Source organism: Carettochelys insculpta, chromosome 16 (assembly GCF_033958435.1).
Source record: "Carettochelys insculpta isolate YL-2023 chromosome 16, ASM3395843v1, whole genome shotgun sequence".
NCBI classification, from domain to species: domain Eukaryota; kingdom Metazoa; phylum Chordata; order Testudines; family Carettochelyidae; genus Carettochelys; species Carettochelys insculpta.
This window is the reverse complement of record NC_134152.1, coordinates 39,318,095-39,332,329: the sequence shown is the minus strand read 5'-3', so window position 1 is coordinate 39,332,329 and position 14,235 is coordinate 39,318,095. Positions and strand designations below refer to the sequence as shown.

The 14,235-nt window shown below is 41.8% G+C and overlaps 1 protein-coding gene across 5 annotated transcripts in view; it reads right to left on the bottom strand.

Moving 5' to 3' along the window:
- Positions 1 to 693: 693 nt before the first annotated feature.
- Positions 694 to 14,235, bottom strand: part of IL4R (interleukin 4 receptor) — a 28,020-nt gene continuing 14,478 nt past the window's right edge. For all 5 annotated transcript variants that reach the window (XM_075010967.1, XM_075010964.1, XM_075010965.1 and 2 more), the window contains 8 exons: positions 11,706 to 11,841; positions 10,667 to 10,836; positions 9,124 to 9,281; positions 5,697 to 5,856; positions 5,007 to 5,106; positions 3,871 to 3,949; positions 3,632 to 3,717; positions 694 to 3,535 (listed from right to left, as the gene is read on the bottom strand). In XM_075010967.1, the coding sequence (XP_074867068.1) occupies positions 2,185 to 3,535; positions 3,632 to 3,717; positions 3,871 to 3,949; positions 5,007 to 5,106; positions 5,697 to 5,856; positions 9,124 to 9,281; positions 10,667 to 10,836; positions 11,706 to 11,841 (2,240 nt within the window). In that variant the 3' untranslated portion in view covers positions 694 to 2,184. The remainder of the gene's footprint in view (positions 3,536 to 3,631; positions 3,718 to 3,870; positions 3,950 to 5,006; positions 5,107 to 5,696; positions 5,857 to 9,123; positions 9,282 to 10,666; positions 10,837 to 11,705; positions 11,842 to 14,235) is intronic.

Sequence of the window (14,235 nt, the reverse complement as noted above, 5' to 3'; positions counted from 1 at the left end):
TGAAAACAATGCAACAGTACCTTCTATGGGTGCTTGGTCTAGGCAGGAGACCCTATCTGTTGACTTTGAGCAACACTGTGTCTAGCAGACTCAAAGAATCCCCTCTATTGATTTTAACAAAGTCCCATCTAGCCCGCTCTAAGCAGGCTGCTACAAAGACTAAATGTTTCTAGTATGTGGTAAACGCTTATTGCTAACTACGATTATTTGCACAGTTCCACATGGAGTCAATGTAGCTTTCTACTTTTGGCCAAATGCGCACACCCTTTTGTTTACTCTATCTAGCTTTCTACAAATAAAAATAAATTTTCTAGAGTAAAAGAGAATGAGCTGCGACTAAGGAGCCTCTGCTGGTAGATGTTCAGCATAAATGTGAATTTCTAATGAAGCAACATTGTTTACTGAGCAGGACTGGCACTGCAGCTGCATTTTTGAAGCGACTGTCATCAAATGGCCAAAATATAGGGCACAGAAGGACTAAGATGGGGAGGCAAATAAGGGGGTTTATGCCCTATAGAGTTTTGTGGCCATTCAGTGGGGATGCACACCCTCAGGCATGCACTACTGCAAGGTGCACATGCTCAAAAGGAGGTGTTCACATCTGTCTGGACATCAGAACTCATACCACTATAATGAGGATGTTGATAAATGAAAACGTTTTTCACTGTAGGAACAAAGTCTGGACACCGTATATGAAACCAGCAGGAGAGTTTATTACACACAGCACTGGTATAGTGTCACTTTGCTTGTTAGGCTGAGTGAACACTGTCAGACAGCAGATTACAACTGATTATATAGGATGCTGATGGGCAGGGGGAAACTACAGCATTGTTGTTATCCAAGCTTGGATAAGTTCTAGCAAGACAAAATGAGCACAATAAACCAATAGTCTAAAAAGGTTACATAGTATCCAGTACTACACAAAATACCATGAAAGTGATGGAAAAGGAAAAGAGACCACAGTGGCCTGTATGCAAACGTGTCACTTCCTTAAAGCCAATGAAGTTCACAGAGGGAAACTGATGGTGATGCAGAGCAACCTCTGGCCACAAGGGACCTATATCTTCCCATCTTGTGTCACCCACACTGGGATCTGATGCAGTCCCTGTGCTCTCCTGTAAGTTGCTAATGAGAGATGTGCAAAAGGTGTCCTCAGAAGTCTGCCACCTCCTGCTTTAACTTGCAGCTTCTTCCTCAGAATGTGAACCACCTCCAAATCTGTACTGCAGGGTCAATGTTTCCCATACAAGGATATGTTGGGGCCAGACCAATACTGGGGAAGTCAAACTTAACATGAGTTCATGCCCCATATATCTGCTATTAGTTTTGGTGATAGACTCAGGTCCCCTAGCTCAATCTGTAGCTTGCCACCATCTTTTAATTGGGAGAGCCAGTTCCATGGACCTTGAACACCAATAGCACCAACAGTCCAAGCCACTTACTAATCACCAGCATGTGACCATGACATATCAGCAAATCTATTCTGATCTGTTCCAGAGACTACCCTACCTTTGCATAGTGACAACCTGGTCTTCTGGAGGTAGCATGGGAAACAAGCAATATGTCCATTTTCTACAGAGTTTGTTCCCAAAGGCTATCTTGATTGCAACCCTATGAAATGTATTAAGATAATGTGATACAGCAATTACCTTCCTGGATCAGGACTTGTGCTCTCACTTATTATGCCCATTTGGCCTATTTTTATGAAGTGACATTTTTGACTCCTTGCCCACAATGGAGCAAACATCAAAAGGAACAGTTCCTGAACAGGGGCCGTCCACAAAGGAGTCACTCAGTGGCAACTTGGCTGAGTTCAGGAGCTCTGAAGTTTGATTTAGATGCAAATTCCCAGGTTTACAATGTTCTGTAATTGTGCTGCACTTTCTTCTGTTTTTATAGACTTCTTCAGATGGTAACATGTACATTACCAAAAGTAGACCTGGCATGTTGTTATCTCTCTTGTATCTTTTCATCTGTATAGTCAGGCATACCATTTTTGTCTTCTTTATGGTCCTCACAGTCTTTCCCTGAGAGCTGGAATCAAACACCACAGCGATTTATCTTTCATAGTATATTTGTCTTCATCAATAAAAGGTTCATTAAAACCAATAATCCAAGGGGTATCACTGCTGTTGTGTGAGAGCCACTTCTGAACTCAAACCAAAGGCAATGCTACAGAAAGTCTCACAAGTCTATCTCCAAGTCAGATTCAGATACAGTGACAGCTGGAAGTGCTTCTTTGAGGCTGCTGTTTAAAAGGTTGATAAAAGGTTTATAAGGTGAGTCACAAATAGCCACGTTGTTGTTGTCACAGTGTGTAAGAGCAATATCAAAAGGCTGATAAGTAGATGGATTAGATCCAGTGGGGAAGGAAATTGCAGTTGCTTTTTCTGGAACATTTTGACATGTTACCTTGTGTAATTCTTTCTCTGGTTGTAAAAATGAAACTCTCTCATGAGTATGGAAGGAAAAACATGGAAAGTTAATGTCTCCCGAACAGGTGGTCTGACAAGCAGGCTCAGTACAGTCAGCTTCATGGTTGGTGCAACAGCTTTGATTACCGAGAGATAGATGGGCCTGTTCTTCTCCGCAGGGAAGTATTTGATTCTCTGAAAACTCTGTCAAGGACAGTGAAGAGCCTGGGTTTTCCAAACACTGAGTCAGGTTATTGTTGATCATGGACTGAGACATGAGGCTGCTGAAGCTCTGATATGCTGTAGATTGAGCCAAGAGGTTGTCAAAGCTTTTATATGCTAGGCTACAAGACTCCATGGACTGAGGCATGAGACTGTCGAAGCTCTTATATCCTGTACTATTTATTCCATCTTTGATGATCTCAGAGAAAGGAGCATTTGGTGATTTTTTAATCAAGACCAACCAGTCATGCTGAGTTCCAGAACTGCAAAGAAAGTGGTTTTGATGCAACATGTCCGGAGGATTCTTTTCCTTGGGAGAAGCAGAGTCCGTGTTAGAACTTTGATAACCAGATTCAAAAGATTCTTCTGATTGCATGGACTTTGTGCTAGCTGCCCCACAGCTGTAATCATCCTGAGAGGCTGTAGTGGAAAAGGAGCAAGCATGTGAAGTGTCACATGACTGCCAAACCTGGAATACATTTTCTTTTGGTGCTTGCTGTGATGAATTTGTTGATTCACAGTTCTCAATGTCTTTATGCTCTTCTGTGAAGCAGTCTGGAGTTTCAGCATCATGGACTTTGGTTCCGCATTCTAGTAGCTTAATAAACATGTCTGCAAGTGCATCATTGTGTTGAGTGGGTTCTATAAAGCTATTAGTGCTGATCTCACAAGGCAAGCACATGGGGATCCAAGCTGGGTCATCCTCATGGCTATCCTTTTCAATGTTGGTTGAATACTCACAGACTTCAACAGAATCTTCAACCAAAATGACCTCTGGAATTAGAACAACCTCATGCTCTTCTGGGAACTGCTTTCCACATTTATTCAGGCAACTGCAGGGCTTCTCACCACATGTGACATTATCTTTCCCCATCAAGGTAAGACAGTTCTTACAGTATCTGTTTTTGAGAATCAAAAGGAAGGCACAATTACTGTTAGCTTGATAGCAGAATATTTTATGCCATAAACCAGAGAAATTTCTTTATTGTGCTTACAGTTGGTTTTCCATGCGAGTCTGTTTCATATCGTGGAAAGGTGCCTTAATTTCATCAATGGACAGCATTTTCTTCCAGACTGAAAACTAACAAGAGTCATGAAACAGATTAAGGGTGTGACTAAATTAAAGATGATACTTCTCTGCATGATAGTCAGCATCAGAATATATTACACAACTTCCTTTTTTTTTTAAACAAATGGAAAATAGAGATTTTATAAAAAAAACTAAATCACATACCTGAGCTGCTTTGACATTCTTTACAACCAGATGGCTCTTGGCTGGATTTGGGATTTGATCCCACCATTCTCTCTTAACTCTGCAAAACAAGAATCATTTGTTATGCTTAACTGCATCTGAACTCAATTCCTCAGTTTCACTACTCATGCTGTCTTGGCTCAAGCAGTCTGTGTGCTCCACAGGAAGTCCTTATGCTGTTTATGTCTAGGAGTGCCAGTGCTTTTCAGCAGTGCTTGTGTAAACTTTCACACATATATTCATAATTAACTTGCCTGAGCACCATCATGTGGTCAGAATAGTACCTGAGATTATGAGAAAGCAGGAAGATACTGCCATAATATATAACCAGAACTACTGTGATATTCACAAATCTGGGAACCCAACATGACAGACACTACTCTGACAAGAATACTTTGTAAAGATGAAGAGATTAGCTCTACTGGTGTTTTAATATTGTATTAGTTGCATCTGCAGTCTCCAACATCTATCCAAATTTTGAGGATTTTACTTAGGCTTGCTGAAGTAAATGGGAATTTAGTCTGAGCAAGGACTGAGTAAAATCTGTGTAAGGACCTCAGATGCAGCCCTTAAAAATGTATTAGCCTTTCAACAGTGGGTCTCTTAGTGCTTTACAAACATTCATTAATTAAGCCTCAGCAGACTCCTGTGAAGTCCTGGCACTATTATACAGATGGTTTAGTGGAGAAAAGAGCAGTAATTTAATCTTTTGTGTGTCTGATTCAAAGAGGTGATGTGAAAATTAATTCATGTTTGTAAAGAGGGTGTAGAACTTCAGATAAAAGGTCTTGCATGATTACAAAGTATTCTATTATTATTAGTACAGTAAAACCTCTATTATCCAACATAAATGCAACTGATGGATGGTCGAATACCCCAAAATATCCAATAATGTGGGGGCGGGAGTGGGGTGGGGGTAGGAAAGCTGGGATGGAGCTGGCATCCGTGGGGCAATTATCTGACCCCTGGTTATCAAAGATTTCATTTTATCCCACACTGCCCCAGTGAGTGTTGGATAAGCGGGGGTTGGATAATGGGGGTAGTATTATGCTACCATACATGCCAGTATGCCATATGATACCTGATAACCTGTAACCCTTGTGCAGCATGATACATACTTGGTAAAGCAGAAGTAACAGATTACAATCAGAGCTGTGATCAACATGCAGGATATGGGAACAATCTTCTGCAGACTATCTTCCACAGCAATTCCATAATCTATAAAGTCAGTAAGTATAGTCATGTCAGTGATCTTCTTGAAATAAAGCTACTTAAATTATTTAAAGTCCTTATATGTATAAAACATGCACAGGTATCTAGAGTTATGGTAGCTGAGGCATTCTAGAATGTAAGAGCCACAATAGATCAGACTCAAGTGTCCATCTATCTTAGTATCCTGTTTCCTGACAGTGGCCCATGCCAGGTGCTTCAGAGGGAATGACTAGAACAAGAAATCATGCGATCCACCCTCTGTTGCCCATTCCCAGCTTCCGTCAAACTAAGGCTAGGGACATTTCAGAGCATACTTTTGTGTCCCAACCCATCCTGGCTAGTAGCCATTCATGGACGTAAAGAATAACAGGAGCAGTAGAGTTGATTACTGTGTAGTTGTTGCCCTATTGGTAACATGCTTTTTGTTCACCTCGGAGCCTCTTTGTACAATAAGTACAAAGTTGAGGGCAAAGATGATTGCATTAGCAGCCCTAGGACTCACTGGCTACATCTCTCTAATTGATACACAAAGGCATTATGTGCTTCAGAATCCTGTAAGATTCTTCCACTGAGGTGTAACAGTTATTGATACTTACCATTGTGAAATTCAGCTACATCGCTCCATTCACTCCACTTGCTGTCATAGCTTCCATAGCAACATCGTACACTTACAAGATAGTCACACCCTCTCCTCAACTGCATTGCAAGAATTTCAAACTTTGTCCTTCTCTGATTGAGAAGCTGTTCTACAAATATCTGAAGAAAAAATGAAGTAGCACACTTAGGTTTTGTATGGAATATATGTTTAATTTTTTTTACAATGTTAGGTATGACATTCAGTTCCTATGAATGTGGTTTACGGACTTCACAAAAGTAACCATCTAATTGATACCTGCTGATAAACCAAAAAGGTTCAAGATATATTTGAAGAGAAAAAACTTTGATGCACAATTTCATGTGGATTCAATCTAAGGCACACAATTTATTTAAAAAAAAATCTCAGGAATAATCTAAATTAGGGGTTCTTGAACTATGGGTTGGGACTCCAAAGTGGGTGACAACCCCGTTTTAATGGGGTCCCCAAAGTTGGTGTTTGCCCTGGGTACCACAGGAAGTCTGAAGCCCAAGCCCCACTGCCCAGGGTTAATGTTACATGCCCATCATCCAGAGCAGAAGCCATTGGGCTTCTGCTTTGCCCCCAAGCCCACAGCAGCAGGGCTCAGGCACACTCAGTTTTTGGTCCCCCTCCTGGGGTCATGTGGTAATTTCTGTTGTCAAAAGAGGGTCAGAAATAAAGTTTGAGAGCTGTGGCTCTAAATAAAAACACAATCTCACTGCTTTATTCTGAGACTCAGCCTATGACTGTTGACTTTTACAGTGGGTTGAGTTAGTTGTTAAAGACTCAGGTTTAGTGCAATATCAATTCAGTGGTATCCAAGGCTCAAACGGGCAATATGAAGTAGTACTGCGTACTGGCTCCTCTCCAGACAGTATGAACTGGTCTGCATGGGACATTAGTGTATGGGAAACCAGGGTGCAAATCTCCATCACTAGTCTGCTGTGCACCAATGACTTGCATGGCAACTGCTATTGGACACAAAAGCTGTGTCTACACGTGCACGCTACTTCGAAGTAGCGGCACTAACTTCGAAATAGCACCCGTCGCGGCTACACGCGTCGGGCGCTATTTCGAAGTTAACTTCGACGTTAGGCAGCGAGACGTCGAAGTCGCTAACCTCATGAGGGGATCGGAATAACGCCCTACTTCGACGTTCAACGTCGAAGTAGGGACCGTGTAGACGATCCGCGTCCCGCAACGTCGAAATTGTGGGGTCCTCCATGGCAGCCATCAGCTGGGGGGTTGAGAGACGCTGCCTCTCCAGCCTGTGCAGGGCTCTATGGTCACCGTCTGCAGCAGCCCTTAGCCCAGGGCTTCTGGCTGCTGCTGCTGCAGCGGGGGATTCATGCTGCATGCACAGGGTCTGCAACTCGTTGTCGGCTCTGTGTATCTTGTGCTGTTTAGTGCAAGTGTGTCTGGGAGGGGCCCTTTAAGGGAGCTTCTTGCTGTTGAGTCCGCCCTGTGACCCTGTCTGCAGCTGTGCCTGGCACCCTTATTTCGATGTGTGCTACTGTGGCGTGTAGACGTTCCCTCGCTGCGCCTATTTCGATGTGGTGCTGCGCAACGTCGATGCTGAACATCAACGTTGCCAGCCCTGGAGGACGTGTAGACGTTATTCATCGAAATAGGCTACTTCGATGTAGGCTTCACGTGTAGATGTAGCCAAACAGTTCCATCATAAGAATATCCACACTGGCTCAACCAAAAGGTACAACTAGCCCAGTGTCCTGTCTTCTGATAGTGGCTAATGCCATAGGTAGGAAAATTAGTGTAGACGGCACTGAACTAGAGAACATAGAGAAGTTCACCTATCTGGGGAGCAACATAACATATGATCTAGACTGTAAGAAGGAAATAGTGACTGGAATAGTGAAAGCAGGAACGTGTTTGAAGGAGATGGATAAGATCTGGCAAAGAAAAGCAATTAGCTTAGGAATGAAGCTGAGCATCTTGAAAACGTGTATATTCAGCAGCATGTTGTATGGATTAGACACATGGGTGATAATGAAAATTTGAAGAGAAGGATATTGGTGTCGGAAAGGACTTGTTGCGGAAAGGTCCTGAGAATAGGATAGATGCAGAAGGTCACCAATGAGGAATTATATATGCAGATACAGCTGAAAGAGAACCTATTGCAGAAGGTTATACAATGGAAGTTACAGCTATTCAGGCATATTTGCAGAACAAATGACGAGCCAAAAATCAAGACCCTGGTATTTGGCATAATGGACAGTTTGAATAGGAGAGGCAGACCCCAGAGGGAATGAGTACATGATAGAGTAGACTGGTGCAGAGCTAGTCTACAAAAACTAAGCCACTCCACACTGGACAGGGAAACATGGAAGGAAGTAGTGAGAGAAGCATTGGACACCGACGGGCACTGAGCCCATGGTTGTTGTTGACTGGATCCCCTTTGTCCACAATGCTTGTTGCCCCCACCTCATAGAATTCTAATAGATTGGTGAGGCATGATTTTCCTTTACAGAAATCATGTTTGCTTCTCCTCAACAAAATGTTCATCTACATGTCTGCCAATTTATTCTTTACTATAGTTTCAACCAATTTGTTCAATACTGAAGTTAATTATTGGCCTGTAATTGCCATGATCACCTCTACAGCCCTTTTTAAAAATTGACATCACATTAGCTATCTTCCAGTCACTTGGTACAGAAGATGATTTAAAGGGTAAGTTACAAACCATAGTTAGTAGTTCCAATTTCACATTTGAGTTCTTTGAGAACTCTTGCATGAATTCCATCTGGGTCCTGGTAATTTATTACTGTTTAGTTTATCAATTTGTTCCAAAACTGCCTCAGTCTGGGACAATTCCTCAGAACTGTCATACAGGAGAAGAACCCATACCCAGGGAGCTCAGCAGAGCCCACAGGAAGATTCCCCCTACCAAGGGGACACAAGTCCAGCGGATCTCTGAGAGCAAGAACAATCATATTTTGAATATCAACACAATCTACTTAAGAGGCATTTCAATTTGATGACTCACTTGGGGAGAACTTATTATGTGAAGGTCAGAAAAGTACCAGTCTTTATTTCCCTGTTCCACTCCTGGTGATGTCACTGAAGCAATGTTACTTGTGGCCACAGTGTTTGCTATCGCTTGTGCATGAATGAAGGTGGAATGGCAACAACAGTCATAGAATCATACAATTCTAGTACTAAAAGGAACCTTCAGAGGTCATCAAATCCAGACCCCTGTATTCATGGGAGGTCCAAGAATCATCTAGACTATCCCCATCAGAGGTTTGCCTAGCCAGATCTCAATCTCCAGTGATGGAGATTCCACAATCACCATCATTAATAACTTATTTGAAAGCTCCAACATTTTCCAAAGGATTTTTCACACCCTGGACAGTAGCTCAAGCAAGCAAAGGAAAAAAGGTTCCTACCTCTTCTGGATTGTGCTTGTTCCAGTATTTGATTTCATAGGTTACTTGCTCTCCATAAAGCATATCTCCTTCACGGTAGTTCTCGAGCCATCTCACAACATAAAAGCTGTCATTTTCACCTTTGTCAATGGTAAGATTTATTGGGGACCTTGGTTTAACTGTAAGGTGGAAACACTGACTTAGAGGAACAGGCAGAAGAGGTCTATTCATTCACAGATCATGCTGTAGTTACAGGTGAGGACAGTGTACTCAGCTGTTTCCCTATGCTCTGGCACAAGAATGTAAAAGCCAAAACCAGAGAAGCTCCAAAATACATCTTATTGAAATGGGATTGTTGAGCCAGTGGATGTAATTGCAGTTCTCAAATACAAGTTACCATTGATTTACTCCCAACATAAAGAAAACCATAGAATCACAGAATATACTATAACTGGAAGAAACCTCAATAGGTCATCAAGCTCAGTCCTGTATACCATCTAGACCATCCCCTTCAGAGGTTTGCCTAACCAGCTCTTAATCTCCAATGATGAGGATTCCACAACACAGCTGACATTTAGGAAGCTTTTCCTACTGTCCAATCTAAACCTCCTGTGCTGTAATTTAAGACCATTTCTACTTGTCCTATTATTGATTAAACAGAAGAATTTCTATCCTTCCTTTTTGTAACAACCTGTTAAGTACTTGATAGCTATTATCACATCCCCTCTCAGCCTTTTCCTTTCCAGACTACACAAACCCAGTTCTTTTGGTTGCTCTCATAGTTCATGCTTTCTAGATCTTTAATCATCTTTCTCTGTGCTTTTGCCAAATTGTCCGCATCCTTCCTGAAATGTGGTGCCCAGAACTGGACACAGTACTCCAGTTGAGGCCTCATCAGCAGAGATGAACAAAAGTATTGCTTTTCTAGCTTACAACACTCCTGTGAATACATCCTAGGGTTGCTTCTTATTTTGTGCTCTGGGGATGGGCATGTTGCTTGTGACCAAACTCTCTCACATGCCTGCATTTTCAGGGGGCGCAAAGATTCATACTCATCCTTCTAGAAAGCAACAGCGATAAAGGAGGGTCCCGATCACTGCTGAATGTTAATCACTACACAAGTTTCTTGAAATATTTCTCCTAATATCTGAGCAAAGACAGATTTATCCATACAAGCTGTTTTAATACCAGGAAAACGTGTGTGTAATAGCTGTATCTATGCTGACTTGTATCCTGTGACAGGAGACATTAACTTTTACATAGGCTGCTGCAATCTACACAGAATTATTGTTAATAACCATGTTCAGCCTATGCCAACATTCAGTGTGGGGATTTAACGGTGTTGGGGGGCCAAGAATCCTGGCTATGGTCCTTTGTCCTATTAGAAACAGGCAATGACATCTCACTCATGCTTTGACTTCTGTTGCCATATGAAGAAACAAATTACAGGTGTGTTTCTCAGAGGATAAGGCGGTGCTGACTGGGGGGTGCTGTGAGGTTGTTAGCAGGCATGTAGAATGGGATTCTCAATGAAAAATCTGTAACAAACTGCACTATAGCTCACCAATAGTGATTGGTATGACAGTGCCATTCCACAGCACTGTCCCATTGGTTTGCAATGCTAGATCATATGCAAGGCTTGCTACAAAAAATTCAGGCAGAATTACACATATACAGCTGGAAGTGGAAGTCATGCTGCTGCCTCTTCCATTTTCAGGGATGCACATGTTATTTCTGAAAAATATCAAAATTGATGTGATGTTTACATAACATTAAGCACAGTTCATTCAAATTGTCCTATTCAACACTAAGATTCAGAGTCAGAGAAGGCACCCCACTGTGTAAACTGAATTTGAGATACACAAACTTAATTCCAGAAAGGAATTTGGTACAAAAGTCTCAGCTATCTAAGTGTCACCCAGTGAAAAACTCAATGAAGAAAGCTATGGCCTACTCTAAAGTTCCCACAGTGAGAATCCATTCCTCAACCTGGATGCATCAGACAGAGCATACTGTTGATGGAAAGTTTAAGTCTGGACAAGGAGCAGGGATCATCTAACCTGTTCAAAGTGAGGCCATTTACATGTCTCTGGGGAGAAACTACAATCAGCTGAAAAGAGCAGGCTTCTGTTGAGGGAATGCCCTCAAGTCTCTGCACAATAGAGCCAGGAATAAGCCCTGTGTTTTGGAATGTATGCAGAGAGACACTAGGCTTCAGGAGAGAGGGTGGTGAAAGGGAAGGCTACACCTTCCTCTTTCTGAAGACAGGGAATACAGCCCCTTCTAGGTCATGCTGCTGTATATGTCTCATGTGGAGCTGTGTGTCCAGTAAAGGGAGCTGCAGTTTCCTTGGCCCTGCCACTTCCCCAGTTCACATCTAAGAAGCCCCTTTTTGCATGGCACATGTAGGAGGGCTGGTAGAATTGTGCTCCACCAAACCCAGGGGGTAAGGATCCCCAGCATTATGCGGCAGGCTCACATTGATTCTGCTGTGCTCCAGACTCCACCTCATGGCCATGGAGGGGCAGGGAAGGACAGTTAAGTAAATTCAGAATTTTTTTTTTTTTTTAAAACAAACTCAGAAAGTGGTATTAAATACTTACAGTGTAGAGGCATGTTCCTTCCTGTAATAGAGCAGGAATTCTGTGGAGCAGTTTGTTTGTGCAGCCACTTCCCACTGACAGATTAGTTCCCTGGCATAGTCAGTGAAGCACTCAAACTTCTGAAAGTGCCCTGTTGCTATAATGAAGGAAAAACCAACACAGCACTGAATAGTGACAGCAACAGGAAACAAAATCAGCCACAACAAGGTCTTGTGTTTAGAAGTATTAAATTCTTCTTTTTAAAGAGGATCATTAAAATTTCTTAAGCGGGGTGGGGGGGGGGGGGAGCATGAAAGTTCAATCATTTGACTTCTTCAGGTTAAATGAGCAGAGATTCAGCTATACTTGGACCTCTCCCAAGGCATATCTTGAAATTATATAGGACAAAACCAAAAGTGTTGTATAAATTAAAAATTTGGGTTGAACACCCCAAAACAGCTCCCAATGCAAGTACTCTCAAGCCTTTGAACATTATCATTAGGAAATTAGTTTACCAAAAATTCTGTGTCAATGTGATTAAAGCTTAGCAGAAAACATGCCACATCTGAGTGCAATGGACAGCAAAAGGAAACATGGTGAGAGGGCGTGTGACAATAAGCTCATGTAACTATAAAGGCTAACGTGCCCAGAAGTTCAGAAACATGTGAACTTAAATTATGAAAAAAAAAAGCACAACCCCACCAAGCGTCAGTAAATACCATCCCCTTTTCTTATTTTAAAAATAAATTCCTTTCCCCCACTAGTGCTTGATCCTTTGGGTATTTGTAGACTCCAATCACATTCCTCAAGACCCCTCTCATAAGTTATACAGATCTAACTCTTCTAGTCCTTTTCATGTCAGTCTCATTCATCTCTCCGGTTATTTTTGTTGCTGTTTTGAAAACTGCCACATTTGCCAACATCTTTCTTTCTGTTAATAAGGTTCCCAGGACAGAGCCTGCTGGTAGCACTCCTGCTGAAGTTACACATGGGTTAGATAGAGAGATGATTTCTCTGCTCCAGGATGTGATTATTCTGCATATGCAGCCCAAAAACTCAATTGGTCCTTTTCTTGTTAATCATATCACACTGCAAACTGAAGATAAATTGCTGGCAAGTCCTATCCCTTAGGTTCTTTGAGCCACTCCTGCTTCCCAGGTTCTTCTCTCCCATTTGGCGTCTATCCTTGGATTCTGTGGCACCTTATAGACTAACAGAAAAGTTTAGAGCATGACCAGCATCTGAAGAAGTGAGTTAACTCACGAAAGCTCATGCTCTAAACTTTTCTGTTAGTCTATAAGGTGCCACAGGACCCTTCATTGCTGCTACAGATCCAGACTAACACGGCTACCCCTTTGATACTATCCTTGGATTATTTCTCCAATATCTTCAGCTTGCATTTCCAAGATGAGTGTCACATGGTAACTGCTTGCCCATGTTCCTAATTTCAGTTTCCTTTGTATTATTTCTCTGGTGTGACAAGTATTTTCCCACCTTCTATTAAATACAATCTAAGTTTCATGAATATGCTGTTCCCTCCTCCAGAGAATTAATGAAAATGTTGAGACTTGCTCTAACACTGATCCCTGTGGCACTTCACTAGAAACTAAAGCCAATGAAGCACTTTGCTGCTTATCATTAGCATTTGCTTAGGGTATTTCATCCTCATTAAAGTCCACATATATTACATCTGTTACTTTCATTTCCTCTAACTGCCCAGTCATTCTTGTCTTAATCACCCAGCAGTCTTTATTTACTTGGAGTAATCCTATTTACTTTGGTGGAACTCACTTGACCAGTACTACCAGCATGCATGAAAACTGAAGCTTCAAGAATCATTTTAACTCTATAAAATAAGTAATATACTCTTTATGAACACCATCACTTCCTGCTGCTCATGGTTGCATCATCATCTAAATGTCTATTTTATTTTACTGAGGACAGATGTTAATCTTATGGGTGAATAATTATCGGGTTCTTTCTTCTTTCCATTTCTGAACATTGATATTACCTTTGCTTCCCTCTTCTCATCTGGTATTGCCCCACTAACCATTTTCTTTTAAACAAAAGCAATTATCAGCTGTTCAGTAAATTAAGGATCAATTTCCTTCAATATCCTATGATGCATACTGGTGATTTGTATAGGTGTGACAGGTTGGATCACAGAAGAGCCCTGGGGGTTGTCACCCAGTGTGCTGATCAAGATACTGATGCCTCCTGGACTAGAAACTCTGGTCTTTCACAGCCAGGGCACAGAGTCAGGGTTACTTCCCCCTGCAGAGTAACAGATGCTGAACCAGCTCAGCTCTGGAAGGACTCAGCTATAAGGCCTTTGACAACACCAACGAATACAGCTACCTAAGAGGACCAAAACACAAAATACACATATCTTATTCTGTGTAAAAGAGTTCCACAGAGAAAGCTTAGAAGTTTGACATCTTTATCAATGAAAGAGAGATATGCATAGAGGTTGCTGCCCCCACACCTTAAGTAACAATTATTTACACTGGGCTTGACACTAAACAAAAGTGATTTAAGTATAAAAAGGCAG